The sequence below is a fragment of the Ambystoma mexicanum genome, chromosome 3q (assembly GCF_040938575.1).
Source record: "Ambystoma mexicanum isolate Mex_15411 chromosome 3q, UKY_AmexF1_1, whole genome shotgun sequence".
Classification (NCBI taxonomy): domain Eukaryota; kingdom Metazoa; phylum Chordata; class Amphibia; order Caudata; family Ambystomatidae; genus Ambystoma; species Ambystoma mexicanum.
In genome coordinates, this window is record NC_090926.1 from 1,035,949,311 (window position 1) to 1,035,976,354 (window position 27,044).

The following is a 27,044-nucleotide window of genomic DNA, read 5'->3' on the forward strand; positions in this document are numbered from 1 at the left end:
CAGACATGCAATGGGACCATTCAAAGGAAGGAGTGGGCATCAGGCAGCAGCATAAACCACCCCAACTGGTGGCTTATGTTGCAAGCCGCCACTTTTGCATTCCAAATGAATCTGGTGCAATATAGAAAAGTGTCCCTCCTTCAGGGAAGGACACTTTTCTATTTTTGCATGGCCCTCAGAATCGGGCCCTCTGTCTCAACTGCAGAAGCCATGTTTCTACTAGCCCCTAGTGGCCATGGCAGCTACTACCTTCATGTCACCTATTCAGTTTTCCATTTGGATAGCGCCTTTCTCCATAATTAGGGTCCCAAGGCGCTGTTGGTTGAATGCTCTCTGAGGGTTTGGAGTCCAAAAGTGTGGGAGAATTGTGAGGTCTTGTGCAATAGTGTGTGTTTTAAATGTGCTGTTGCATGCACACTCAAGATCAGTCTACAGAAAGGGCAAGGTGAGGAACTCAACTTCCCAGACATGCAATGGGACCATTCAAAGGAAGGAGTGGGCATCAGGCAGCAGCAGGTCTCAGGGGCGAGGAGGTGTCTGAGGGTGGAGGCTCGGAGGTTGTCTCTCAGGATGCACAGAGTGTCTGAGGGTGAGGCTTGGAGGTTGTATCTCAGGATGCACGGGGCGTCTGAGGGTGAGGCTCCGAGCTTGTCTCTCAGGATGTATGGGGTGTCTGAGGGTGGAGGCTCTGAGGTTGCCTCTCAGGATGCACAGAGTGTCTGAGGGTGAGGCTCGGAGGTTGTATCTCAGGATGCACGGGGCGTCTGAGGGTGAGGCTCAGAGGTTGTCTCTCAGGATGCACGGGGTGTCTGAGGGTGGAGGCTCGGAGGTTGCCTCTCAGGATGCACGGAGTGTCTGAGGATGGAGGCTCTGAGGTTGTCTCTCAGGATGCACGGGGCGTCTGAGGGTGAGGCTCGGAGGTTGTCTCTCAGGATGCACGGGGTGTCTGAGGGTGGAGGCTCGGAGGTTGTCTCTCAGGATGCACGGGGTGTCTGAGGGTGGAGGCTCGGAGGTTGTCTCTCAGGATGCACGGGGTGTCTGAGGGTGGAGGCTCGGAGGTTGTCTCTCAGGATGCACGGGGTGTCTGAGGGTGGAGGCTCGGAGGTTGTCTCTCAGGATGCACGGGGTGTCTGAGGGTGGAGGCTCGGAGGTTGTCTCTCAGGATGCACGGGGTGTCTGAGGGTGGAGGCTCAGAGGTTGTCTCTCAGGATGCACGGGGTGTCTGAGGGTGGAGGCTCAGAGGTTGTCTCTCAGGATGCACGGGGTGTCTGAGGGTGGAGGCTCAGAGGTTGTCTCTCAGGATGCACGGGGTGTCTGAGGGTGGAGGCTCAGAGGTTGTCTCTCAGGATGCACGGGGTGTCTGAGGGTGGAGGCTCAGAGGTTGTCTCACAGGATGCACGGGGTGTCTGAGGATGGAGGCTGTGTCTGGCAATGGAGGGTGTGTCATAAAAAGTATGGGGTGTCAGAGAGGAGGTGTTAGAAGGTGGGGAGTGGAGCAGGGAAGGTCTCTGTATTGCATGGTGTCTCTGAGTATGCACTGATCTTTCTCTCTCTCGCTTTTTTTTTATTTTAGGGTTGTTTACCAGGACGGTTTTTATGGAGCAGAAATTTACGTAAGTTCTCAGGGGCAAGTTGTCTTATAGAAAAAGTTATGAAAAAAGGCCATTGGCTTTGTACTGTTTCACCCACAGATATGCGATAACTGCCGCCGAGAGGAAGTAAAGAAAGGGAGGGAGGGTTCACTGATGCAGTCATATAGGAGGAAAGGTCCTATCATAGGACAATCACAGAAATATAGCGTTAGCGGCAGCCCATCTGCGGAACCTTCCCAAGCCGAACTGGATCCATCTTTTGGGAGCCCATCTGCGGAGCCTTCCCAAACCGAACTGGATCCATCTTTCGGGAGCCCATCTGCAGAGCCTTCCCAAACCGAACTGGGTCCATCTTTCGGGAGCCCATCTGCAGAGCCTTCCCAAACCGAACTGGGTCCATCTTTCGGGAGCCCATCCGCGGAACCTTCCCAAGCCGAACTGGATCCATCTTCCAGGGGGCACATCTGCGAAACCTTCCCAACCCGAACTGGATCCATCTTCCAGGGGGCACATCTGCGAAACCTTCCCAACCCGGACTGGATCCATCTTCCAGGGGGCACATCTGCGAAACCTTCCCAACCCGAACTGGATCCATCTTTCGGGAGCCCATCTGCGGAACCTTCCCAAGCCGAACTGGGTCCATCTTTCGGGAGCCCATCTGCAGAGCCTTCCCAAACCGAACTGGATCCATCTTTCGGGAGCCCATCTGCGGAATCTTCCCAACCCGACCTGGATCCATCTTCCAGGGGGCACATCTGCGGAACCTTCCCAACCCGACCTGGATCCATCTTCCATGGAGCCCATCTGTGGAACCTTCCCAACCCGACCTGGATCCATCTTCCAGGGGGCACATCTGCGGAACCTTTCCAACCCGACCTGGATCCATCTTTCGGGAGCCCATCTGCAGAGCCTTCCCAAACCGAACTGGATCCATCTTTCGGGAGCCCATCTGCGGAACCTTCCCAAACCAAACTGGATCCATCTTTCTCTTCCTAACCTGTACCCCCTGCTGTATCCCCTGGCCCACACCCTTTGAATAGTACACATACGATTGCCTCTTTTACTGCATCCCCTGTTGCACAGCACTCCTTTACTTCCCAGCTGGGTGGTGGTATAGAAAACCCGCATACAGGTGACACTCGCAACCCACGCCCTTCAGTGTCTCTTAGCTGCCCTGGTGGGATTCGCAGTACCTGAGGTGCTCCCTCCCTTGCACCAGAAGGACACTTTCTGCAGGTGACTGCAGCTGCTGGTGCAAGGTGTTTGCGGAGACAGTGGGCCTAGTAGGCGGACTTCCTGCCAATCTCTTCTCTCTAAAGTGTTGGAAGGGCTGGGACAGAGTCATTCCCATGTAAGGATTTATTTAACAGGTAATTGACACTGCCCCGGCCACGCTGCTTTGTCAGAGTCGCATACACACACCTGGACCACTGTTGCAAGAGCCTGAGGTACTCCTATTGGGGGGACCAGGCGGCAAACAGTGGTTCATGCTGGTGTGATGGGATTCACACACAGTTCTTTATATGTATGCTGGGTTGGTGGGATTACCTTTGGGAATCATTTATATCTACGGGATTGTTAGGATACATACTGGGAGTCATTTGTATTTGTACTGGGATGGTAAGACTAATTCTGGGAATCATTTACTACCGCCCCAGTACATTATTCCCAGAGAGAGTCTTACCTTCCCAGTATGCATATACATGACAACCAAGGACTCGTACAGGAAGTCATGTATGTGTGTGCAAGGATGGTAAGACTCAGTCTGGGAATGATTTACTGGAGTGGTAGGAATCATACAGGGAGTCATTTATATTTATGCTGGAGTAATAAAATACACACTTGCAGTAATGTAAGAGTATTAGAATACATACCCGCAGTCATCTATATTCATATTGGAGTCAATTATGTGTTTACTTGTGTGTTATAAAAGTTCTGGGTGTCATTTATATTCACAGTGGGGTAGTATAATTCCTGCTGGGGGGCATGTATATTCATACTGGAGAATCCATACTGCGACTCATTTTTTAAATTATATTGTATTGGGGAGGTAGGAATGTATACTGTCATCGGGTTGCTAGGATACTGGGATATTCTGAGCCCAAACTCCAGTTGAGGGGCTAAAACTAGACTGCGCAACGTGGGAGGTGGCAATGACCTCTTAGCATCCCCATTTGGTAGCCACATGGGCAATTGAGCTGGTTTTTAGAGGCAATGGGGAGGCCGAGTCCATGAGCAATGCCTCTAGTCGGCCAGAAGCAGAACACACATGGCCCAGGGTACTGTAGTTAAAAGAAACCGGCCGGGGTCTATTTAATGGAAGGTTCATGGAAACTGATGATGTCTGTTGCGGTTTCACCAACAGAGCGGCAGGAAGTCAAGGACCACTTCAGATCTGCTCCATTCTTGCGCCCATGAAAGGAACACCAAGAGAATGCCTAGCAGTGCAACTTGTACTTCAGTGAACATGCAAGGAATGCCCTTAATAAGCTTATCCGTCTTCATGGTTGAAAGCCACTTAGGAGGTCCATGTGTTCTGTCAGCAGGGCTTGTTTGCTGCAGCCCAGTTGTGCACTAGCATCCATACAGAGTCATTGTGGTCTGTAGTGGAGCCCTTGGGATGTATATGGGAAGTCATTAGGATGTGGGTAGAATGGGGTCTTTGTGATTCATGATGGTCATTCCTGGGGTTTTATAGTGGAATTCCAGTAGGAGCCCGGATCAATGCCAGCGTTGTCCTCTTGAGAGCCAGCTTGAGTTAGAGGAAAGCGGGTAGATGAGAAGAATGTGAGATGGGGCTGGAGGAAGAGAAGGAGGCTGGTGGCATGACATACTCAGTGTTAACTATGCTCTCTTCTGTTATTGCAGGGTGGGTATGCAGCCTACCGGTACGCCCAGCCAGTAGCCGCGGCGGCGGCGGCGGCAGCAGCTGCCTACAGTGACAGGTGAGAATGGGGTGCAGGGGTGCAAGGCTCTCCTGACTAGAAAGTGAGGGTGGCACGGGGAGGTGTGCTGGGCATGATGCGACAAAGAATGCATGCGGGAGGTGGCATGACACAGCTGGGCAAGTATGCCAGGAAATGTGTGCAAGAGGTGCCAGGCTGTGGCAGTAAATGCATGCAGAAAGCGACAACACGTGGCGGGATATGTGTCCTACAGGGACCAGCGGTTGCAGTGGCTGTGGAGGGCCGCTGGAAGAGTGTGAAAGGGAGTTTGTGTAGATGGTAGCAGGAAATCTGCTTGGCATATGGTTGGAAAGGTGGGTGACAGGTTTCATAGCATGGTAGAGAATGTGTACAGATAGTTCCCTCCTGGGACATGGGCACATTGGCCTTCATGCCAACCCAAATATATCCTGTCAGACTGATAAATACGAAAATCCCAAAGGCATGGTCAGTCGCCTTTACGGCAACGCTTAACACCCTGACCCGTACTGCCCCCCCCCCCCCCGATTCGCCCTACTAAGGCCTTGTAGCCTCTGACTCCATCTCAACCTCTCAGAGCAGTTCTTTCTCATGCACTGTCATCTCTTTTTCTCTCTTCCCTATCCTTCTTTCTCCCCCTGAAGCTACGGAAGAGTCTACACTGCGGCCGATCCGTACCACCACACCATCGGCCCTGCAGCCACATACAGCATTGGAACCATGGTAAGTATCATGATCCGCCATGCTTTTCTGGTCCCTTGACCCCATGTTGATCCCTCCCCTACCCTCTCAGACCCATGTTCAACCCAGATTATCAATTTGAGGGATTGGTGGCCGCTGAGGCACAGATTGGCATGTCTTTGTCTTTGGCATGTCCTACTACAGCGGAAAGACAAATGTAGTCAAATGTGTAATTCCTCCAATGAATAGTCATGTATATTTTACCAAAAATTCCAGTTTCCAAAGCAGAAGATACAATTTCACAGCTGGTGATCTTATTTCAAAAATGCTGTTGAAATGATACCTCAGAAAGATACTGATCTGGGTTTTTCTTTCCCTTTCAAAAAAACTTACATCTTCCCCTTTTGCGTTCTGTTCCTCACAAGCGCTGTGTTCACTACTTGTAGGTCACTTGGTGTGCCTCTTCTGGCTCTGTCCTCTTTGACTTCCCCTTTTGCGTTCTGTTCCTCACGAGCGCTGTGTCCCCTACTTGGAGGTCACTTGGCGTGGCTCTTCTGGCTCTTCCCTCTTTGATGATGAGGTTTTGTCATTGGCGTTCCACCTGCTCCAGGTCTACTGGTGGGGGCTTCCACGAGTGATGTAGTGGCAGACCTACCTGAATGGGTACCATGAACATCAGGGATGCAGGGCTGACTTGAGTTGCCGAGTGGGGGGGTATGCCGGTATGACCGGAGGAACCATGGTAGCCATGGTCGCCCTTTGTCTTTTGCGATCCTCACTGATTTGTTCATGGAGGCCATAAACCTTTTGGCATCCCAGTTGGCTTGAGGCCAGTATGGGGTGATGTGGTGGTGCAGGATCCCTAGGCTCTCGACGAATCACCTGAAGTCTTTGCTTGTGAAGGGTGGGCCGTTGTCGCTTTTTATAGAGGAAGGTATGCCGTTGATTGCGAACATCTTCTCCAGCGCAGTGGTAACTGATGCAGCATCTGTTGACTTGACCAGCTCAACCTCAGGATAACGTGTGAACTCGTCAAGGGCCACAAGAAGGTATGCTTCGTTGGCGATGGTGCAAAAGTCGATGCTTATGGTATCCCAGTGGTGCTCGCTTCTTGGGGGACATGCCATGGTTTCCGGGGGCCCTGGCCGGCATGTCGCTAGGCATGCGGTGCAGGTTTGGATGAATGCCATAGCCTTTTGTTGTATTTGTGGCATCCACACATGGGATTTGAGGAAGGCCTGTGCCTTGACTATCCCTTGGTGGCCTCTGTGTACCAGTTTGAGAGCTCTCGCATGGAGAGTGATGGGCAACACATTGCGACGGCCTTTGAGGATGAGGCCGTCGAATGATACTGAAAGTTCATGGCGTATCCCAAACAGTGCCTGTATCATTTCCTACGCTTGAGGCGTCTTCTGGGCAACTGCTGTGAGGAATGCTTTACACTCTCCGGTCAGGATCGCCTTCTTGGTCAGCTGGAGGCAGTGGTCTTTGTCAGTTTCCTCAGAGATTGCATCGATTTTCATGGTTTTGGGCTTGGCACAGGCAATGACCTGGCACACATGCTCCTCTGTCTCCTTGGCTGCTTCTCAGTCTGTGGCAGTGGCAGGCTGGGAGTGCCGTGAAATGTAGTCGGCCGGGTTGTCGGCTCCGGCCCGGCATTGTACCTCCAGATCAAATTCCTGCAGCTGGAGCATCCAGCACACAATCCTGGCTTGGGGATGTGGTGCAGACCCTTTGAATATGGGGACCAACGGCTCATGGTCTATCAGCACCTTCACTGGATGTCCGAGGATATACACATGGAAATGCTTGCACCCCCATATGATGGCCAATGCCTCTTTTTCAATGTGTGCGTAATTCTGTTCGGTCTGGGTGAGTGCTCTGCTTGCGAATGCGATGGGGATGATGGTTCCATCCTTGTCTGTTTGGGTAAGCGCGGCTCCAAGCTCTAACGGGCTGGCATCCACTAGTAGCTCTGTTGTGTGTGTGGTATCAAAGAATGCCATGGTGGTGTCACTGGAGAGAGAGTCTTTGATCTTCTGAAATGCATTTTCTTGGACTTCTCCCCACTCCCAGGTTGTCTTTGCTTTCGTGAGTTCCCACAGGTGGGTGGCGATGGTGGCCAAGTCAGGGATGAATCGCCCGCAATATGTCGCCATACCCAAGAAGCTCCCCACTTCAGCTGCTGTAGTTGGGGCCTGCGCATTCTTGATGTCTTCTACTTTTCCTGGGTCAGGTGATACGCCCTTTTCGTTGAAGACGTAGCCAAAAAAACTGTGTGGATTTCCCAAACTCACGCTTCTTTTTGTGTAGCTTTAGTCCCGACTATTATAGTCATTGTAAGGTGGCAGCTAGCCGGATGTTGTGTTCTTTCTCGTTTTTGCCGTATACCAAGATGTCATCGTTGACATTCGTGACTCCCGGAAGGTCTTGGAGTACCTTGCGTATCTTGTGCTGGAAAACTTCGGTGGCTGATGATATGCCGAAGTTGAGTCGCGCGGGAACCTTCTTAGACCCAAGTGCGATGAAAATATTGTGATGTAGCGGATTCTTTCACTAGGTGAATTTGGCGGTAGCCTGATCGTAAGCCCAGCTTGCTAAAAATGGTGGCACCTGTCAGGTCCACGATCAGTTTGTCTATTGTGGGATTTATGTGTCTCTCTCTCCCTATCGTTACATTCGGCAGGCGCATGTCAATGCATATGAGCACCACCTTGGCTGCTTGGGGGGTGGGGCCGGTGGTCTTTTCAATGATTCAGAGGTCTTCCAGTTTGTTTAGATGCTTCTACCGCTGCTTGCATGTGAAGGGGACTCTCCGATGTCGTACTGCTCGTAGCGCTATCGTGGGGTCAATGTGGAATTTGACTGATCTTCCTTTTAGGGATCTAATGCCTTCAAATAGTTGTTTGTGCTTTGCTAGCAGATGATTGATATCCTTGGATTAAATTGCAAAATTGAACTGTATAGGTTCCAGTCGTTCTGCTGTTGGGCAGCTGAGCAGGGTCTCTATTCCTGCGTCCACAACATAAATGCTCATCTTGCAGCTCTTTCTATGATGTGTGAGAACGGTCTTGAAGTACCCCATGATGGGGAGGGGCTTTTTTGCAGCCGTAGGCGTTTAGCAACATTGTCCTTTGCCACAGGAGGGGTCTGGGATCGAGCTTCTCAAAACTGGTGGTCGGCATGACATTTACCGTGGCTCCCGTATCAATCATCATCATTACGGGGATGTCTCCTACTGCCACAGCGCAGCGGCATGATTTGTTGTCACTGGTTTTACCCCTCATATCATGAGGACCTTTTCCCGCCAGGGGCTGCGGTGACTCTTTGCGTGGCTTGGGGACTATTCTCTGCTCGATTGTCCATCGTTGCTGCTGTCGGTGTCTTCCCCGTCTATTGCTTGGGTCCGTCCTTGCCTGGTTTCTCATACTTTGCCTGGTTGTCTCCTTTGCCGGAGGTCGTGCTGTGTTGGCTGGTGTGGTTGTGTGCTGAGAGGTCTTGGGTCATTCTTCCAGTCTGGGGTGTTCCTCCTGGGTGAGTGATCCTTGGTTGTCTGAGAACTCCGAGACAAACCGATGCGTAATGGTTTACCTTCCCGCATTTGTAGCAAGTTGTGCCGTATGCAGGGCAGGATTCACCTCTATGTTGCTGTCCACCAAACCACAGGCAGTTCTTTGGTCGGGTGGTTGGCTGCCCTTGTTGGGGTCTGCGCTGCCGCAGGGCGTTGACTGTTGTCATGCTGTTGTGTGGCGATTCGGTGTCCTGCGGCAGTCGGCTGATTATTTGCTCCATCTCCGACACATGCTCATCAGTCCTTTCTCGCAGGCCCCCACATGGACAGGATTGTGTCCAGTGACAGGTTTGTTTCTGATAGGATGGACCACCGGAGCTTGTCTGAGGACAGTCCATGTATTACCTGTTGCCTTACAGCAAACTCTTCGCCCGGAAGTCACAGCTGAGGGCCATCTCCTGCAGTCGGCTGTAGAAGTCGTTGTTCCCTTACGGGCACTGTCTGGCCTGGTTCATTTTGAACCTTTCAAAGCCATGGCTGACTTTAGGTTTGAATTTCCTGGTGAGGATATCTTATGCCGTATCGTAGTCATCTTCAGTGCCTCGGTTCGGGAGTGTGTTAAACAGTCAAATGGCCATGGTACCCATGTTGAGCCTAAGCAAGGTTCTCTTCTTCTCCTCGCTGGTGATGTCTCGTGCCTTGATGCTTAACTCAAACTTTCGGATCCAGAGCTCCCAGCCGAGTCCTGTGCGGGGGCTGAAGGGCTGAAAGGGTTGCATGAAGGTCTCCTGCATGGTATCTAGCCATGTGCTGGTGTCAGGATTTTGGCCTTGTTACCTCTGTGGCGTTGTCCGCCATGTCGTGAGGTGCACGGCTTGTGCTTGCTGTGCATCCTTGCTTGTGCACCAGTGATGTCTTTGCTCTTGCCTAGCCGTGCTATTGGGGTGGGGCCCACTTGCGTGGCAATGGCTGTGTGTGGCTCTGTCCCAGGTGGCTAAGCAAGAAAAGAGAATCCTTGCCAGTGGGGACGTAGGCTGGGGTCTGTGCTTCATGTTGTGAGTTGGCCGCCTGCTGTGCGTGCGCTCACTGTGTTGTCTTGGCTATAGCTGCACCTCAGAGCTCTCTGGGCATCATGAAGGGTGTCTCTGAGCTTTGCCTGGGGCTATGGGAGTCCTTCAGAGTATCTGTCATGGGCGCTGCAGCCTGTTGAGCACTCGCGTTCACTTGGCCGGGCCCCACGTGTAAGTTAGGCCTCTGCACTGGGCCTGTGGGCTGTCGGGTGCGTGGGACTGTATTGTTTATTTTATGTTTTCCTGCTGTGTGCGGCACGGGTGGCGCACTTTCTCATGTGTCGTTTGTGTTTCTTTTTTTTCTTTCCCCCCCGCGGCCAGGCACCTGGCTGGGAGGGCGTGATAGTAATCAGCAGGCCCTTGGGGTGCATGGGGCGCGGAGGCAGTGTGAGCTGGCTCGCCTTGCTGGCTGCCACATTCCAGAGTCAGCTGATGCGTTTCCGCCGCTCAGGCACTGTGGGGGGTGGGCGCGACACGGGTCAGCAGGCCCTGGTGTGCCTGGAGTGCGATGTGAGTTGGGCGCAGCTCGCTGCCATCGGGCTGTGCTGTGTGGGCATGTGTGTTCCACCTCGTCACCAGTGTGATGTGTGGCTGTGTGGCGCGGCGTGGTAGCCGCTCCTGCAGAGCATGAGAGGCGCTGCGCGGGCAGGCGCAGAACAAAATGACGCAGACACACAAGCTCTGGAGTTAGAGTGGGAACTGCCCTTGGCGGGCTTTTCCCCCCACCTTTATTTCCTCATCCACGTGATGCATGTCACGTGGGCATCACACACAGGACCAGCGCTCTCCCAACCTTCATTAGGCCCACTGCCCTTCCAAGCACCCCAGTGTCCTCCCTTTCGGTTTGCCCACATAATATTCAGTAAGGAAGCTGGCTCCCGCGCCCAGCGGACACCCTGATTGAGTAGCCTTGAAGAGGTCTCCTGCATCAAACCGCACACGCATCTCTTAGCCAATCTGTGTCTCATGTCACCCGTATATTCTGTCTTCTGGATTTGGAATTTATTGGTAAATATTAATTTCTTTATTTCTAAAACTGGAAAACACCAAATCAATGCGTCCCCTTTTTCCTTGGCCACTCTAAATTATGTCTGTGATGTACTATTGTACAGCAAATGGCCCGATCCTTTCAAACGATGGGGGCCGGGGACGGCGTTAAATTGTCAATGAGGTGTATTTGTGTTTGTGGGTGTTTCAAATATAGGCACCGGTCTAAACGGGGGCCTGGTTTCTGGGTCCGACCCCGTTTGGTCAGGATAGGCTGCCATGGTGGTGTTAATGCGTGTTTTTAGCTAGCTTTGCAAACAGCATCAAAGATGAAAATAAAATGATGGGAAGATGTTTTTTAGCAATCCTAAATGTTTTGTGTCACTCGTCCCGCTTATCAAATGTTGCAGGGGACAGCAGTGGCCTCCAGGGGCAGCCATAGCTCGCTGCAGCTGAAGAGCCGGTCTCCAGAGAAATGGCGCTCTTTGAGCATACGGGCTCTTCTCTTATTTATGGGTGTGTTTTGCTGATCTTTCTCTTACTAAAGGGAAACATGCAGACCTGAATTCCCCAGTGCAGCTGCTAGCTAAAAGCTCTCATTAATTATGAGGGGAGTTCTCTGTCTCTCTCTCTCTCTCTCTCGCCTCCTCCCTCTCTGCTTTCTCTGCCCCTCTATTCCATGTTTTTCTTGTGTGCTGTTCTTTTCTCCCCCCATCGCTCTTGTCTCCCCTTTGCTTGATCTAACCTATATTTTTTGGTTTACCCCATTCATCGTTCAATCTCTACCTCTTTGTCTCTCTCACCATCCTTCTCTACCCTTGTCCCTCTCCCAATGTTTTTCCTTCCCTCCATTCTTTCCCTCAATACTTTTTCTCTGTTCATCCTTGCCCCGCTCTTGCTTCGTTTTCCCTCTGGGTTGTATCCCTTTCGCCAATCTTTTCCCTCTCTGTCCTTGTCTCTCTCTCTATTTCTTCAGTTTCCATCCTTATCCCTCTTGCCATTCTTTTCTGTCCATCCTTTCCCTCTCTGTCCTTGTCTCTCCCTGTATTTCTTCCGTTTCCGTCCTTATCCCTCTTGCCATTCTTTTCTGTCCATCCTTTCCCTCTCTGTCCTTATCTATCTCTGTATTTCTTCCGTTTCCGTCCTTATCCCTCTTGCCATTCTTTTCTGTCCATCCTTTCCCTCTCTGTCCTTGTCTCTCTCTGTATTTCTTCCGTTTCCATCCTTATCCCTCTTGCCATTCTTTTCTGTCCATCCTTTCCCCCTCTGTCCTTGTCTCTCCCTGTATTTCTTCCGTTTCCATCCTTATCCCTCTTGCCATTCTTTTCTGTCCATCCTTTCCCTCTCTGTCCTTATCTCTCCCTGTATTTCTTCCGTTTCCATCCTTATCCCTCTTGCCATTCTTTTCTGTCCATCCTTTCCCTCTCTGTCCTTGTCTCTCCCTGTATTTCTTCCGTTTCCATCCTTATCCCTCTTGCCATTCTTTTCTGTCCATCCTTTCCCTCTCTGTCCTTGTCTCTCCCTGTATTTCTTCCGTTTCCATCCTTATCCCTCTTGCCATTCTTTTCTCTCCATCCTTTCCCTCTCTGTCCTTGTCTCTCCCTGTATTTCTTCCGTTTCCATCCTTATCCCTCTTGCCATTCTTTTCTGTCCATCCTTTCCCTCTCTGTCCTTGTCTCTCCCTGTATTTCTTCCGTTTCCATCCTTATCCCTCTTGCCATTCTTTTCTGTCCATCCTTTCCCTCTCTTTCCTTGTCTCTCTTTCTCCATCCCTTTCCCTAGCTTAACCATTTAACCTTGCTCAATGTGTGTTCCATTCTCCATCTTTTTCGTCTCTCCACCCTTTTCCCTCATTCGTCTTTTCTTTCTCTTCCCTTCTTTTCTGCCCTCTCCCTCCTTCTTGCACTCTTTTCTATTCACCCGCAAGTGCCCCCTTTATCGCTCTTCTCCCCCTCATCTGTACTTTGCACATAAGGGTGCCATCTTTCCCCCCATCTCTCTGATATTTTTACTCACAGTGCTGATGCTTTCGCCCACTGATGCCCACTCTTCTCGTTTCTCCCCTTGTTGCCTTGTTCACCAACCATGACGTCATTTCTCTCCGTCTTCCCACTCTATCTGCTCTTATTACCCATCCACTGGTGCCTCCCTTCTTTCCTTCTACTGGTGCCAGCCTTCTCCCCTTCTCTCCCCTATTCCTTTCCTGGAATTAGTTGGTTTCGGATGGAGGATGGAGAACATTTAATTTTGATGGACTTTCTGATAGCTCACTAACGGTTTGCTCCACCATCTCTCTCTCTTGCTCTCCTTTTGTCTCTCTCTTTATTTCACTCCTTTGCCTGCTGTCTTTCTCACACTCTCTACTCCTCCCCTTCTCCCCATTAGTTCTTTCCATCTACTGGTGCCAGCTTTCTCCTCTTCTCTCCACTATTCCTTTCATGCACCAGTACTCCTCCCTCACCCTCTCTCTCGCTCTCTCGCTCTTTCTTACTCTCTGTTTCTCTCTCTCTTGATTGCTAACTCTCTCACACACTCTATCCCTCCCTTTCCCCCATCCCTTAATTCTTTCCACTCACTGGCGCCAGCTTTTTGCTCTTCTCACCTTCATCTGTTCTTTTCACCCACCCGTATCTTTTCTTTCTCCTATTCACCCTCTGTTCTTTTCACCCATCACGGTACTCACTATCACACTCTCACTCCCTCCACTCTTCTACTCCTCACATTATTCTTTTCAGAACCATCTCTCTTTCTTTCTCTGTATCTGTCTCTGCCTCTCTCTTTCTCTCTCTGCCTCTCTCTCTCTGTATCTTTCTCTGCCTCTCTCTTTCTCTCTCTGCATCTGTCTCTGCCTCTCTCTTTCTCTCTCTGCATCTGTCTCTGCCCCTCTCTTTCTCTCTCTGCATCTGTCTCTGCCTCTCTCTTTCTCTGCATCTGTCTCTGCCTCTCTCTTTCTCCTCTTTCTCTCTCTGCATCTGTCTCTGCCTCTCTCTTTCTCTGCATCTGCCTCTGCCTCTCTCTTTCTCCTCTTTCTCTCTCTGCATCTGTCTCTGCCTCTCTCTTTCTCTGCATCTGTCTCTGCCTCTCTCTTTCTCCTCTTTCTCTCTCTGTATATGTCTCTGCCTCTCTCTTCCTCTCTCTGTATCTTTCTCTGCCTCTCTCTTTCTCTCTCTGCATCTGTCTCTGCCTCTCTCTTCCTCTCTCTGCATCTGTCTCTGCCCCTCTCTTTCTCTCTCTGCATCTGTCTCTGCCTCTCTCTTTCTCTCTCTGCATCTGTCTCTGCCCCTCTCTTTCTCTCTCTGCATCTGTCTCTGCCTCTCTCTTTCTCTGCATCTGTCTCTGCCTCTCTCTTTCTCCTCTTTCTCTCTCTGCATCTCTCTGCCTCTCTCTTTCTCTCTCTGCATCTGTCTCTGCCCCTCTCTTTCTCTCTCTGCATCTGTCTCTGCCTCTCTCTTTCTCTGCATCTGTCTCTGCCTCTCTCTTTCTCCTCTTTCTCTCTCTGTATATGTCTCTGCCTCTCTCTTTCTCTCCTCTTCTTCCTCTCAGACTATTCCTTCAGATTTTGGTGCCGTCTGTTCTCTCTCCTCTCCTCCTCTCCTTACCTTTGTATTATTCCCACCCATCATTTCCCCTCTTTTTCTTGTCTTCTAACTGCCATTCAGCTCTTTTCACTCGCCCGTGCCTGTCCCTCGCTGGCGCCCACTGTCTCATCTCTTTTTCCCCTCTATTCTTTTTGCTTATACTTCTCTGCCTCTACCAATCACTAGAGCCACTGTTACCTGTTCTCTCTTCATTTCTTCCACCCAGGCCCCCCTTCTCTCTCTCCCCTCTTCTCCCTGTCCATGTATTCTTTCACCCAATGGTGCACACTGTCTCTTGTGTGTTGCCTTCAGGCTCCATCTTATCTCCACCCCTCTAATCTTTGCACTCACTGGTGCCTAAACTCTTTCTCCATTTCAACCACTTCCTTTATTATTTACACCCACCATTGCCCCTTCTCTCTCCGACCCGTCCCTACCTTCACCCTCCAACTATTCTTTTTCCCTGTTGGGGCCCAATATTTCCTCCTTTTCTCACTAGTGTTTCCGCCGCCAGTGCTCCCTTTGTCTGCTTGTGCCGGTCTTTCCTTCTTTGCCATCCATTGTGTCCTCTCTCTCTCTCTCCCTCTATCTCCCTCTCTATCTCTGTCTCGCTTTCTTTCTCTCTTTCTCTCTCTTTCTCTCTCTATCTTCTTTTCACCCACAAATGCCCACCCTCTCTTCTTCTTAGTTTCTCTCTATTTTTACACTCACTGGTGCCCGCGCTCTCTTGCTCCATTTCTACCACTCCCTTTACTCTCTACACTCACCATTGCCTACTCTCTTCTCATTTCTCCAAACCCTAGATTCTTTCCGGTCCTGGGTGCCCACCGTCTCCTATTTTCCGCTTCAACTATTCTTTTTACCCCTTGGAGCCCACTATTTTCTCATCTTCTCGCTGTAGTCATTTGCCCATTAATGTCCTCTTCTCCTATTCTCCCCATTCCTTCCACCCAAGGGCTACCTCCACTTCTCGCACTGCTTCTATTTTACTACCCACTAGGGCGCACTCTGCCTCCTCTTCTCTCTGTCCCCATGTTCTTTACAGCCACTTGTGCCGGATATCTAGCCATTTCATCATCCACCCCCTTTAATCTTTTCACAGTCCTCTCTCTTCTCCCCATCCCTATAGCCTTTCCACTCACGTGTGCCCACTTACCTCCATTTTCCTCCTCCAGCTATTGTTTTTACCTGTTGCTGCTTATTATGTTTTCCTCTTCTCTCTGTAGTCTTTCTGTCACCGCCCTCTTTTGTCTTCAATCCTCTCCATTCCATGGTGTCCACTCTCACTCCATTTCGCACACTCCTAGTCTTGTCACCCAGTAGTACCAACCACCCTATTCTTTTCAGACACTCTTGCCTTCCCTCACTGTCCTTTGTTTCCCCCGCCGGTGCACCCAATCTCCTCTTCTTCTCCCCCCCTCATAAATACCAGCTCTAACCTCTTCTCGCTCTCCTCTGATTCTGTCCACTTACCAGTGCCCACTCTCTCTCTCCTCGCTCTAATTTCACCCACTCGTGCACTCGTCCTTTCTCTAAACCCTCAGAGCACAGTCAGCTCCCCTCTAGGCCATTGTCTGCTCTTTGTCAGTTCTGATCTCTTCTCTTCTCAAAGGCATCACATTGGAAATAAGCAACATTGGGGGGTGGAGGGGCTGACACCCAGAGCCTGTTCTGAGCTTGTAAACTCCCTTCCTGGTGCAGTCTGCGTCTTCAGCGGGTGGCAGGAGACCACCCAGAATGCCAATTAGCGGGCACTATTGGCTAAAGTGAAGAAAAGATGTGAAAATCCTTTGAGAGGAAGGCGCTCCATTTTACACAGGGTCGGGACTTGTGAGTTGACATTGCTAGCAATAGCTTACAAGGTGCCAGAAAAGGGCAGTAAAGAAAGTGGTGCTGTTTTTGGGGCGAAAGGTGAATAGATTATGAGAAAAGAGGAAAACAGCAGAGGAGACAATAACCTTGAAAAACGAGGAGAAGATGTTCCCCAAAGCTCCAAAGGCAGCCTTTTATGCGCCATTTTCAGAATCGGACCGCCATTTTGTTCTTGTATCGTGGTGGCTTGACAATGTGTTAAACAACTCCTCCTGTTCAGCATGTCCCTATCACAAGTCCTCAAATCAACCCATGCTAAAATAGTCATGGGAGGATAGTTCAGGGGCAATGCACTTGTCTTGGAAGCAAGACGACTCGGAGCAAAACAAGTATGATCCCCGGGTCCCGCTTAGAAACCTCTGGGCATTAAGCGTGTTATAAATAACCAATTATTTATATTATAGTTGGACTGCCCCAAACTACCGGCGTCACTGCCATAAAAGCGGTGGTCGGGGGTTCACTGCGAGAGGTCTAACAGCTCTGGGCTGCGGTGGATCTCTGTAGGGGAAGCAGGTAACCCTGCTTGAAAGAGTCTTGTATTGATATGATATTGCATTTATAACACGCGTGTACACAAGTGCTGCCCTTTGAGGGATGCAGGGAATGGCTCCCATGAAGTTAATCATAAGATGGTGGGGCATTAGAGAATAACTAATGGGGCCATTTCTAGGCTCACCATCGCTGATCGCTGCACCATGGTCCACCAGATCAGACTTTCACCGGGTGACCTGTCGCCAAGTCACGTTAGATATGGTTTGAACCTTTGGGAGATCTGGAGATTTCTGGCTCGGCATGGGGTGGTGGGCCTCAGGTAAACTGGATCAAATTCCAGACTCAATTCATTAGCCCCACTAACCAGTCAAAGGCCCCCAGTCCGATGGGCAATCATCTGATTGCCACGGAAGCTCCTGCCTGGCCCTCGCGGGCTGGGACTTCTCTGGGTCTGAGTCTAGTAGGGTAGAATACACGGCCAGCTGTTGGGTGCCTTAACGCCTATGTATTAGGGCTATATAAATAAATGGAGCAAAATACGAAAAAAAGGGGGAATTTCTGGGGACCGGGCTTTGATTGTGGGATCTTCATTATGGACTTCTGCCGCGTATGGGACGATGGTTTCATACGTCTGTCGACACTCGTTCAGGCTCAGTACACTAGACCATTCCACTGTGACCTCCTTGAGGAAGGAAAGAGAACAGGCCAACCTTTCCATTTGGTTTTCCTTTTTTCTTTGAGCAAACCCAAGGCGACGCATGACTGATGGGCTGTTTCTCTTTGTTTTTCATCTTTGATGTTGCAGGCTAGCCTATACCGAGGGACATACAGTCGATTCGCCCCCTACTAGCAACAGACCTTTAAATCATAACTGCTTTAAAAAATACAAAAACAAAACAAAGGTCATAAAACAAAATGCCCAGACAGGACTGCAGGGGGAGACACTGTGCAGACAACAGGCTCTAAGGCCTACGGCTGGCCTCGGCCAAACGACTGACCTTTCGCCTCAAGCTTGGTCACCTCCTCCGCCCCTTTGTCTCTGAGTTCCTACTCTACCTTCCTTCTGTTGTAACTGTATGTTTGTGTGAGGGCGTGTGTCTTTTTGTACAGTTTTTTGATGTTGGAAAGCGTACTGAAAATAATTGGGGTTTGGTGTATGGCTGTTAATGAGCACACTCAGAGTTCAGGCTTGTCAGTGGCTGCTGCCACCCCCAGTGCCCTCATCTCCTTGTGCACAGGCTACACAAAAGGGAGTACCCAAAGTCATGGGGAACATATGGGTGGGGAGATTCAGAACAGAAGGTCCAAATATCAGGTGGGAGTTTAGGGGATAAAGTCTTGTGTTCTTTTTAAAGGCAATTCTGAAATCTTAACAACAAGCCTTTGATGCCAACCTTCTATTGGGGTAACCTACCTGAGCTCTGAGGATGACACTGACAACAGCTGACTCTTTTTCTTTCAGAAAAGGGACATCATCCTTATAGCCACAAAGGTCAACACAAATCCACTTGCAGTCTCACCATTTGCAGATGGGAGGGTACAAATTAGTAAGAGAGTTCCACTCTACGCTAGAACTCAATATGAGTGACGTTGTCCAGCTTCCTCCAGAGAACGCACACTGTAGCCACACACCTGCATTGTGATGCCGGACTCAGCTTCAGTGCAGGACCTTAAAGGTAGCCAAAATATGAGCGGGAAACGTGAAAATTAACAATAACCGTGGCATGGTTTGCCGAAACCACCATGCGTTTCCTCTCATCTTTACTGTCATTCCTCTGTATTTGATATGGTATGATATGATATGATATGGCATTTGTAACGCGCCTATACACAAGTGTTTCTAGGCGCGACAAAAACAAGGGAGGGAACAGAGGGAGGACAAGACAAAGGATCTTACTAGGCCTTGTGTCATTCAGATCGTGCAAGTGGATTAAAAATGGTTAAAGAAATCTAAAGCGCACTGGCCTCTTAAAGTGAACCTAAATGAATAATTTGGACTGCACAACCAAACACCCTAACTCCCTGCAGCCTGAATAATGAAGTGAGCGTGTTCTTTTTCTGTGGGTTGGATTGCATACTGGTATTTTTATCCTGTAAAGTAACTTGCAAAATCTTGTGGGACTACTTTAGAACAAACACAACGTTGTCGATAATCTGTAATATATATTTTGTAGCTACGTTTAGCGGTAGATCTTCACAGAATAGGTGTTTATGATTCCTGAAAACCTGCTACACAGGTTTGTGTGGATGGGATTATGATCATCTGAACGGTTTGTTTTCAGGTTTATGTAAATCAAACTCAAGATGGATTCCCCTGATTGTGTTACATGAAAGGAAACCTGTTTGGTGGTTTTAATTGTGGAGTTTCAATGCACATGTCAATCTTGCAGGTTAAATTAGAGGGGAACATTCAGGTGAGAGGCACAGTCATTCCTGGGGAACATTTTAAAAGCAGGTGCGGAATGGAAGGAGTAAACCTGCTTTTTGTGCTCCTAGATTGAAATGTTCCATCAACAGCAGCACAAACAGAATTTCTCTGGCCATAAACTAACGCATTTGCACGCGAAGATGTGAGATCCTAGCATCCATTGTCTTGCCAGATAGAGGCCGCAGCTGCCAGCGTCCCATGAGGTGCAGCATCCATTGTCTTGCCAGATAGAGGCCGCAGCTGCCAGCGTCCCATGAGGTGCAGCATCCATTGTCTTGCCAGATAGAGGCCGCAGCTGCCAGCGTCTCATGAGGTGCAGCATCCATTGTCTTGCCAGATACTAAGGCGAGAGCCTGCCAAGGCCTCAGCTGCCAGCGTCCCATGAGGTGTAGCATCCATTGTCTTGCCAGACACTAGGGTCTGACCCTGCCAAGGCAACGGCTGCCGCATCCCATGATGTGTAGCATCCATTGTTTTGCCAGATACTAGGGCGAGAGCATGCCAAGGCCACAGCTGCCAGCGTCCCATTAGGTGTATCATCCATTGTCTTGCCAGATTCTAGGGTCAGAGCCTGCCAATGCCACGGCTGCCAGCGTCCCATGAGGTGTAGCATCCATTGTCTTGCCAGATACTGGGGTCTGACCCTGCCAAGTTCACAGTTACCAGTGTACCATGAGGTGTAGCATCCATTGTCTTGCCAGATACTGGGGTCTGAGCCTGCCAATGCCACGGCATGCCAGTGTCCCATGAGTTGTAGCATCCATTGTCTTGCCAGATACTGGGGTCTGAGCCTGACAATGCCACGGCATGCCAGTGTCGCATGAGTTGTAGCATCCATTGTCTTGCCAGATACTGGGGTCTGAGCCTGCCAAGGCAACGGCTGCCAGCGTCCCATGAGGTGTAGCATTGATTATCTTGCCAGATAATAGGGCGAAAGCCTGCCAAGGCCACAGCTAGCAGTGTGCCAGGAGGTGTAGCATCTATTGGCTTACCAGATAGTAGGGAAAGAGCTTGCTAAGGCCACAGATACCAGCGTGCAATGAGTTGTAGCATCGATTGTCTTGCCAGATACTAGGGTCAGAGCCTGCCAAGGCCACAGCCACAGCGTCCCATGAGCTGTAGCATCCATTGTCTTGGCAGATGCTAGGGCCAGAGCCTTCCAAGGCCACCGCTACCTGCGACCCATGAGGTGTACTGTTGGATAGTACCATGCCCTTGCAGCCGGACAAGGAAATTGCATTACGGAGCAACCTCCAAGTTTTGAATGAGAGACTTGAGGAGACATTGCAGCACCCATTAATTCGCCCCAGGCGTTAAAGAGCAATCAATGCCTTCAAATAGCACCAAATACTGACGTTCACTCATTTTCTACCTTGCCAAATTTTGCAGCTAATTCAGCGGAGGCATAGAGATCTAAAGTAGTTTCCCCAGGACAGCGCAGTATTAACAGATCGGAGAATCCCGGAATTCCCTGCAGGCCTCCTTGCTCCAAACTCCCCCCTTGGTCACTATATCAAAGCTCTACCACTGGTTCCCTTGAGCAATATTAATAACTGCCACTGCTTGGAACTCATCCTGCTCATCTATCGTGCCATTTCCAGGGTGGACTATGTGCCCCTCTGGTAGAGAAACTCATGGGTGCCTGTGCAAATTATTCCCGGGAAGACCTCCAAATCTGGAGTCCTTTGGAAGCATGGGGTGTATTTTAAGATAAGTATTCACGTGCTGCTTCACAAATGACATACTGAGTCGCATGGTCCGCTACTGATTTTATAGAGGGGAGGTTCCTGGATGGTCCAGGTATCCGGATCACATACGACTTGCATGAATTGCCCCGTGTCCAGCCACACTGGGGTAGTCCCATGCTCAGGAGCGGTCCTTCTGGGAATGAAAAGGACACTGTGCCAACAAGGAGTAGAAATGCCTGACGGCGCCTCAAACAGAAGACTTAATCCGGCCCAGAAGGGCCTGATCTGTACCTGATGCAAGCCCAACCTAGAACGGACATGCAGGCGAGCGTGATCCGGCTACTTCTTGCCGCACAGGCATGAAAGAGACTGACACTGAAAGCGCAGACACAGCTGTGCTCACCCCTTACCTGAATGTAATATCTGTCATTACATAACTTTGAACCTTTGGTGGTAAAGTACTGCATAAGTGCTGGTTATTATAGGAATTAATGTGTTTCTACTGAGCTGAGAGTTTCTACCGTGCAATTATCACTCTCAGCTCTGAACAGTCAAGTTGCGTTGAAGTCCCAGAAGCATCATGTTCAGCATTACACATCCTCCAATTCCTTTCCACAATGCACGCTCAGTTTGCCACCAGTGTTTAAAGGTAGTCTCATGTTCCATGAATCTGTGCCGTTGAGTTGGAGGAATGGCAGATAGTGGCAGAAAGACAATGGATGCGGGTTCTCACAGGGACCTACCTTTCAAACCCGGCTGTCGCTCGCGGCCTCTCTGACAAAAGCAATGGCGCGAGTGAGTGCTGAGGGAGGGGATAGTCCAGCTTCTGGCCAGTGCTGAGCGTCTACTCCAGAAGAGTGGCCATCAGCATTACCCCGTGACATGGCTTCTGTGCAGGAGAACCGTTTGAGAATCTTTGCGGTCAACGCTTTCCACACCACACACCCAACTCACACCGGGGGCACCAGCTACAACAAATGTAGTGTTTCTCTTGTGATTGACAGTGATCTTTCCAAAATGTATCGCTCTAAAATAATAAGCTGATATTGAAATTGCATGCAAAGTTGAGGCTCCAAAATCCACCGATAACAGACATGGTTCTGTGTCTTTAGCTGTGTGACTCTTGTCTGGGAGTTTTTCAGGCAACGTTTAATCGATCTGTTGTTTCTGTTGATTTTTTCTCAAATGTCTACTATTTGCTGTTGTGAAAACTGTGAAAGGATTTGCTTCTTTCTTTGTGTTTGTTTTGTATTTTAGTGAAAAACCTCTGATGTTACAGTATCTTCTTGGGCCAGAAAAGACAAAAAGGACTTTATAAATGATAAAAAAACAAATCTGCTCCAGAGGGATATCCAGAACAATGAACAGCATATTCTCCTATAAACACCTACCAAGCGTGATCATGGCCTGTTGGAGTAACCGTTGGCATACAAGCTACAGAGTCTGCAGGTACAGGGGTGCACTCAGCTTGTGACCCGTCTTCAAACCAAGCAGCCACGTTCGGAGACCTCGTCCCATCCCTCCTCAGGACCAAACCCACCCCAACCATATTATTGTCCCTCTTGGGCTTCCGTCTTCCAGTCTGGTCAGTTGGGAGAAGTCAACTCGGGGAAAGTGTGATACAAAGCAAACTGCAGTGGACCTCACCCAACACGATGAAGGTATCTGTTCCAATGAAGTTGGGTCCACATGCCGTGTGCCATCCAGGGCAGTGGGCACTCTGCATTGTGCTCGCACTATGCCAGCAGGTACTCTGTAGTGTCCCAATATAAACCAGCGAGTACTCCGTAGGGTGCCGCCATTCTACTAGCGAGTGCTCTGTAGTGCACCCGCATCGTGCCAGAGGGTGCCCTCCAATATGCCCAGACCAGGTCAGTGGGCCTTTGATGGGATTCACTATGCATGCCACTGTTGCAGTTCCTGCCGGACCCTCTTTGCAGCGAAGATGGGGCCGGCTAATCCCCAGGGCAGTCCCAGGCGGCCCACAGGTTTCTTCCATGTTGTGCGCATCCTCTGCTGGGAAGGCCCAGAGGCGCTCATTCCCGAGAGCGGCGAGAGGAGAGAGCGCGCGCTGTCTTCAGGCGGCACGGAGCGGTCTCCCAGCACATCTTTCCATTGCAGCAGCTTTTCTTCCAAAGGGCTTGAGGTTCCTTTTTAAATATATATATGTGTGTGTGTGTATATATATAGATATATATATATATATATGAGCCAAGAACAATATTTTCCACAGCACTTTAAGAACAAAAAAACACTCTTTCCATTCTCCTGAAATCTCATGAAATCTCTACAGCAAACCTACAGCAGGACGTGGCAGGTGGCCTGGGGGAAAATGTTTGGACTCGAAGATTGTTTAGTAAAAATGCTGGACCTGGTGTTTATTGGGGCAGGAGGAGGGAGGGATCGGCGGGAGGGGGTGTATATAATATATAATATATAAAATATCTATATGTGCCAGTAAATATCTCCCAATATGGCTCCATGGTATCATCGACTGAAATTCCTACTTTATACTCAGCGCTAAATGATGAAGACCGGAATAAACCTCTCCTTTTCTATTCCCAGTGTATATAGCCCCCTCCACCGGTGACTCCTCTTCCCTTCCCCCGTCTCTTTGCTTCTCATTTTGCACTTCATGCAGCTCCCATAACTTTGCCCTCCTTCTATTCCGGAGCCTGATCTCACCCGCCCCCCACCCCGCCCCCATCCACCTCTTCCCAATCTGTATGCTTCTATCGTGTGATTCGAATTAACAGTATTATTAATTATTCTTACTTATTGTTATTATTATGATTATTATTATTATTATTACTATTACTATGATTATTAAAGATTCCTTTCTTCAACCTAATTGTGTTGTTCATTTCTTTCCTCTTGAAGAATGTAAATGGATGAAGGTAAAAGCAACGCTAAATCAGCTCCTTCTGGCAGACGGCAAACATTTTCAACTCAAGGGGGGTTCTTGAAGATGTTTCACGCCAGTGGAGGAGCAGTTATTTGATTGAGTGGTGTAGCTGTTGAGATTGGTGTTCCTCAGTGCATTTGGGTTAGTATGGTGGGGTGGTGTAGCTGTTGAGATCTCCGTTCCTCAATGCATTTGGGTTAGTATGGTGGGGTGGTGCAGCTGTTGAGATCGGTGTTCCTCAGTGCATTTGGGTTAGTATGGTGGGGTTGTGTAGCTGTTGAGATCGGTGTTCCTCAGTGCATTTGGGTTAGTATGGTGGGGTGGTGTAGCTGTTGAGATCTGTGTTCCTCAGTGCATTTGGGTTAGTATGGTGGGGTGGTGTAGCTGTTGAGGTCGGTGTTCCTCAGTGCATTTGGGTTAGTATGGTGAGGTGGTGTAGCTGTTGAGATCTGTGTTCCTCAATGCATTTGGCTTAGTATGGTGGGGTGGTGTAGCTGTTGAGATTGGTGTTCCTCAATGCATTTGGGTTAGTATGGTGGGGTGGTGTAGCTTTGAGATCGGTGTTCCTCAGTGCATTTGGGTTAGTATGGTGGCGAAGCTGTTGAGATCTGTGTTCCTCAATGCATTTGGGTTAGTATGGTGGCCTAGCTGTTGAGATCTGTGCTCTTCTATACATTTGGGTTGGTATGGGGGCGTAGTTGTTGAGATCAGTGTTCTTCTATACATTTGGGTTGGTATGGTGGCGTAGCTGTTAAGATCAGTGTTCCTGAATGCATGGTTTAGTATGGTGGTGTAGCTGCTGAGATCAGTGTTCCTCAGTGAATTTGGGTTAGTATGGTGGCGTAGCTGTTGAGATCTGTATTTCTCAATGCATTTGTGTTAGTATGGTGGTGTAGCTGTTGAGATCGGTGTTCCTCAGTGCATTTGGGTTAGTATGGTGTCGAAGCTGTTGAGATCTGAGTTCCTCAATGCATTTGGGTTAGTATGGTGGCCTAGCTGTTGAGATATGTGTTCTTCTATACATTTGGGTTGGTATGGTGGCGTAGTTGTTGAGATCAGTGTTCTTATATACATTTGGGTTGGTTTGGTGGCGTAGCTGTTCAGATCAGTGTTTCTGAATGCATGGTTTAGTATGGTGGTGTAGCTGCTGAAATCAGTGTTCCTCAGTGCATTTGGGTTAGTATGGTGGCATAGCTGTTGAGATCTGTATTTCTCAATGCATTTGGATTAGTATGGTGGCGAAGCTTTTGAGATCTGTGTTTCTCAATGTATTTGGGTTAGTATGGTGGTGTAGCTGTTGAGATTTGTGTTCCTCATAGCGTTTGGGTTAGTATTGTGGCGTAGCTGTTGAGATCTGTATTTCTCAGTGCATTTGTGTTAGTATGGTGGTGTAGCTGTTGAGATCTGTATTTCTCAATGCATTTGGGTTGGTATGGTGGTGTAGCTGTTGTGATCTGTGTTCCTAAATGAATTTGGGATAATATGGTGGCGTAGCTGTAGAGATCGGTGTTCCTCAATGCATTTGGGTTAGTATGGTGGCGAAGCTGTTGAGATCTGTGTTCCTCAATGTATTTGGGTTAGTATGGTGGCATAGCTGTTGAGATCTGTGTTCCTCAATGCATTTGGATTAGTATGGTGGCATAGCTGTTGAGATCTGTGCTGCTCAATATATTTTGGTTAGTATGGTGGTGTAGTTGTGATCTGTTTTGGTGTAGGTCAATGGTATGATGGTGGACATGGTGCCATCAGTGTTAGATTGCTGGTGCATATATCATCATCGGCGTTAGTACAGGTTGTTGGGCTGATATCCATGCTGCAATCTTTTTTGGCAAAGCTGTTTGGATGGTTTAGATGAAGCAGTCACTGTTGTTGGTGGGTGTTTGATTTGTTGTGTATCTGAAGGGATCAGTGTTCCTGATGGTTACTATATTGATAGTGGCGGAGAGTTATAGAGAAAGAGTATTATCATGGTAAAATATTACAGGGAGAGTTCAAGTGCTTGAGAACACTGTCAAATCTTTTCTTTCTAGTTTGTTGTTTTCCATGCTGGTTATGTTACTCTCCTCATCTCCCCTGTGTCTATTCCGTTATGTGTCTTTGTTGAGTGCATACATGAAAATGATTGATCATCTTTCTGAAGATAATATATAACTTCTGACTTAATATACCTCTTGAAATATCTTGTGTACATTTCAAATTATGCTTACTCCTAAACTTTGTTGCACATTTTAGCTTACTTCTATTATCCTTTGAATTCAATGTAACAACATGGAATGTTAAAGGGTTACATAACCCTATAAAAAGGCAGAAAATTCACTCTCTTCGAAACAGAACCAAACCCCCCATTGCATGTATTCAAGATTCTCATCTTTTCAATGTAGAAGCGGCCAAACTTAAGCGCCACTGGGTCGGCCAAGTCTTCTCAAGCGCAGTCAATGGGAAGAAAAAATGCGTCATTACCTTTATGAGCAAAACATTTATTGTCAAGTATTAGCAAATGAATCTGATGACATAGGTAGATGGGTGATGGTAAAACTTCTAATTGACTCCACCAAACTCACTATCCTTAATGTTTATGGGCCTACATCGTCATAACCCTCTTTTTGGGTACAATTTAAGAACCATATCTTTCTCTCTAATCCCAATAATTTGATTGTGTGTGGTGATTGCAATGAGATTATGGACCCTTACTTGGACAGAAAATCCAATGTACGCTATAAACCTGTAAAATTCCATATGCAATTTACGAAATGTATTTCTGAATTAGGCCTCATAGATACTTGGCACATTACTCACCCCTCTGACTCTGATATTACTTTCTTCTCCAGTCTTCACAAAACCCTATCTTGATTGGATTACATATGTATCTCCAAACCCTTTGTAAATTCTATTGTTGATGCCAAAATTGATTGTATGGCATTATCAGATCATGCCCCTGTCCATTTACAACTAACTTCCTTGCAAAAGTCTCGGGCCCCTAATTAATGGAGATTTAACCCAACCTTGAACAAAGATGAGACATTTAATTCCATTATATCACAACAACATAATCATTACTTTTCAGGAAATCTAAGTCAAGATACCTCAGTCTCTAATCATTGGGAATGTTATAAAGCGGTCCTGCGAGGGCACACTATTTCCTTTGTGGCCAATAAAAAGAAAGCGCTCAAGTTAGAGTCAGAAAATATTCTAAAAGAGCTTAAATTTCTTGAATCTCGTTTTGCTCACACTAACTCGAAAATACTCCTAAACTCCATCATCAAACTAAGAGTTCAATATAATAAAATAGTTACCCAATACTCCTGTGACAATCTTC

General features: G+C 48.7%; 1 protein-coding gene across 9 annotated transcripts in view; it reads left to right on the plus strand.

The window, feature by feature from the left end:
* The window catches only part of RBFOX3 (RNA binding fox-1 homolog 3), a 3,087,537-nt gene extending 3,063,868 nt beyond the window's left edge, over positions 1-23,669 (plus strand). For 8 of the 9 annotated variants that reach the window (XM_069655212.1, XM_069655215.1, XM_069655213.1 and 5 more), the window contains 4 exons: positions 1,574-1,613; positions 4,461-4,537; positions 5,161-5,239; positions 17,513-23,669. In XM_069655212.1, coding sequence (XP_069511313.1) covers positions 1,574-1,613; positions 4,461-4,537; positions 5,161-5,239; positions 17,513-17,557 — 241 coding nt within the window. In that variant the 3' untranslated portion in view covers positions 17,558-23,669. The remainder of the gene's footprint in view (positions 1-1,573; positions 1,614-4,460; positions 4,538-5,160; positions 5,240-17,512) is intronic. The other variant, XM_069655207.1, reaches the window with a different exon arrangement.
* Positions 23,670-27,044: the final 3,375 nt, after the last annotated feature.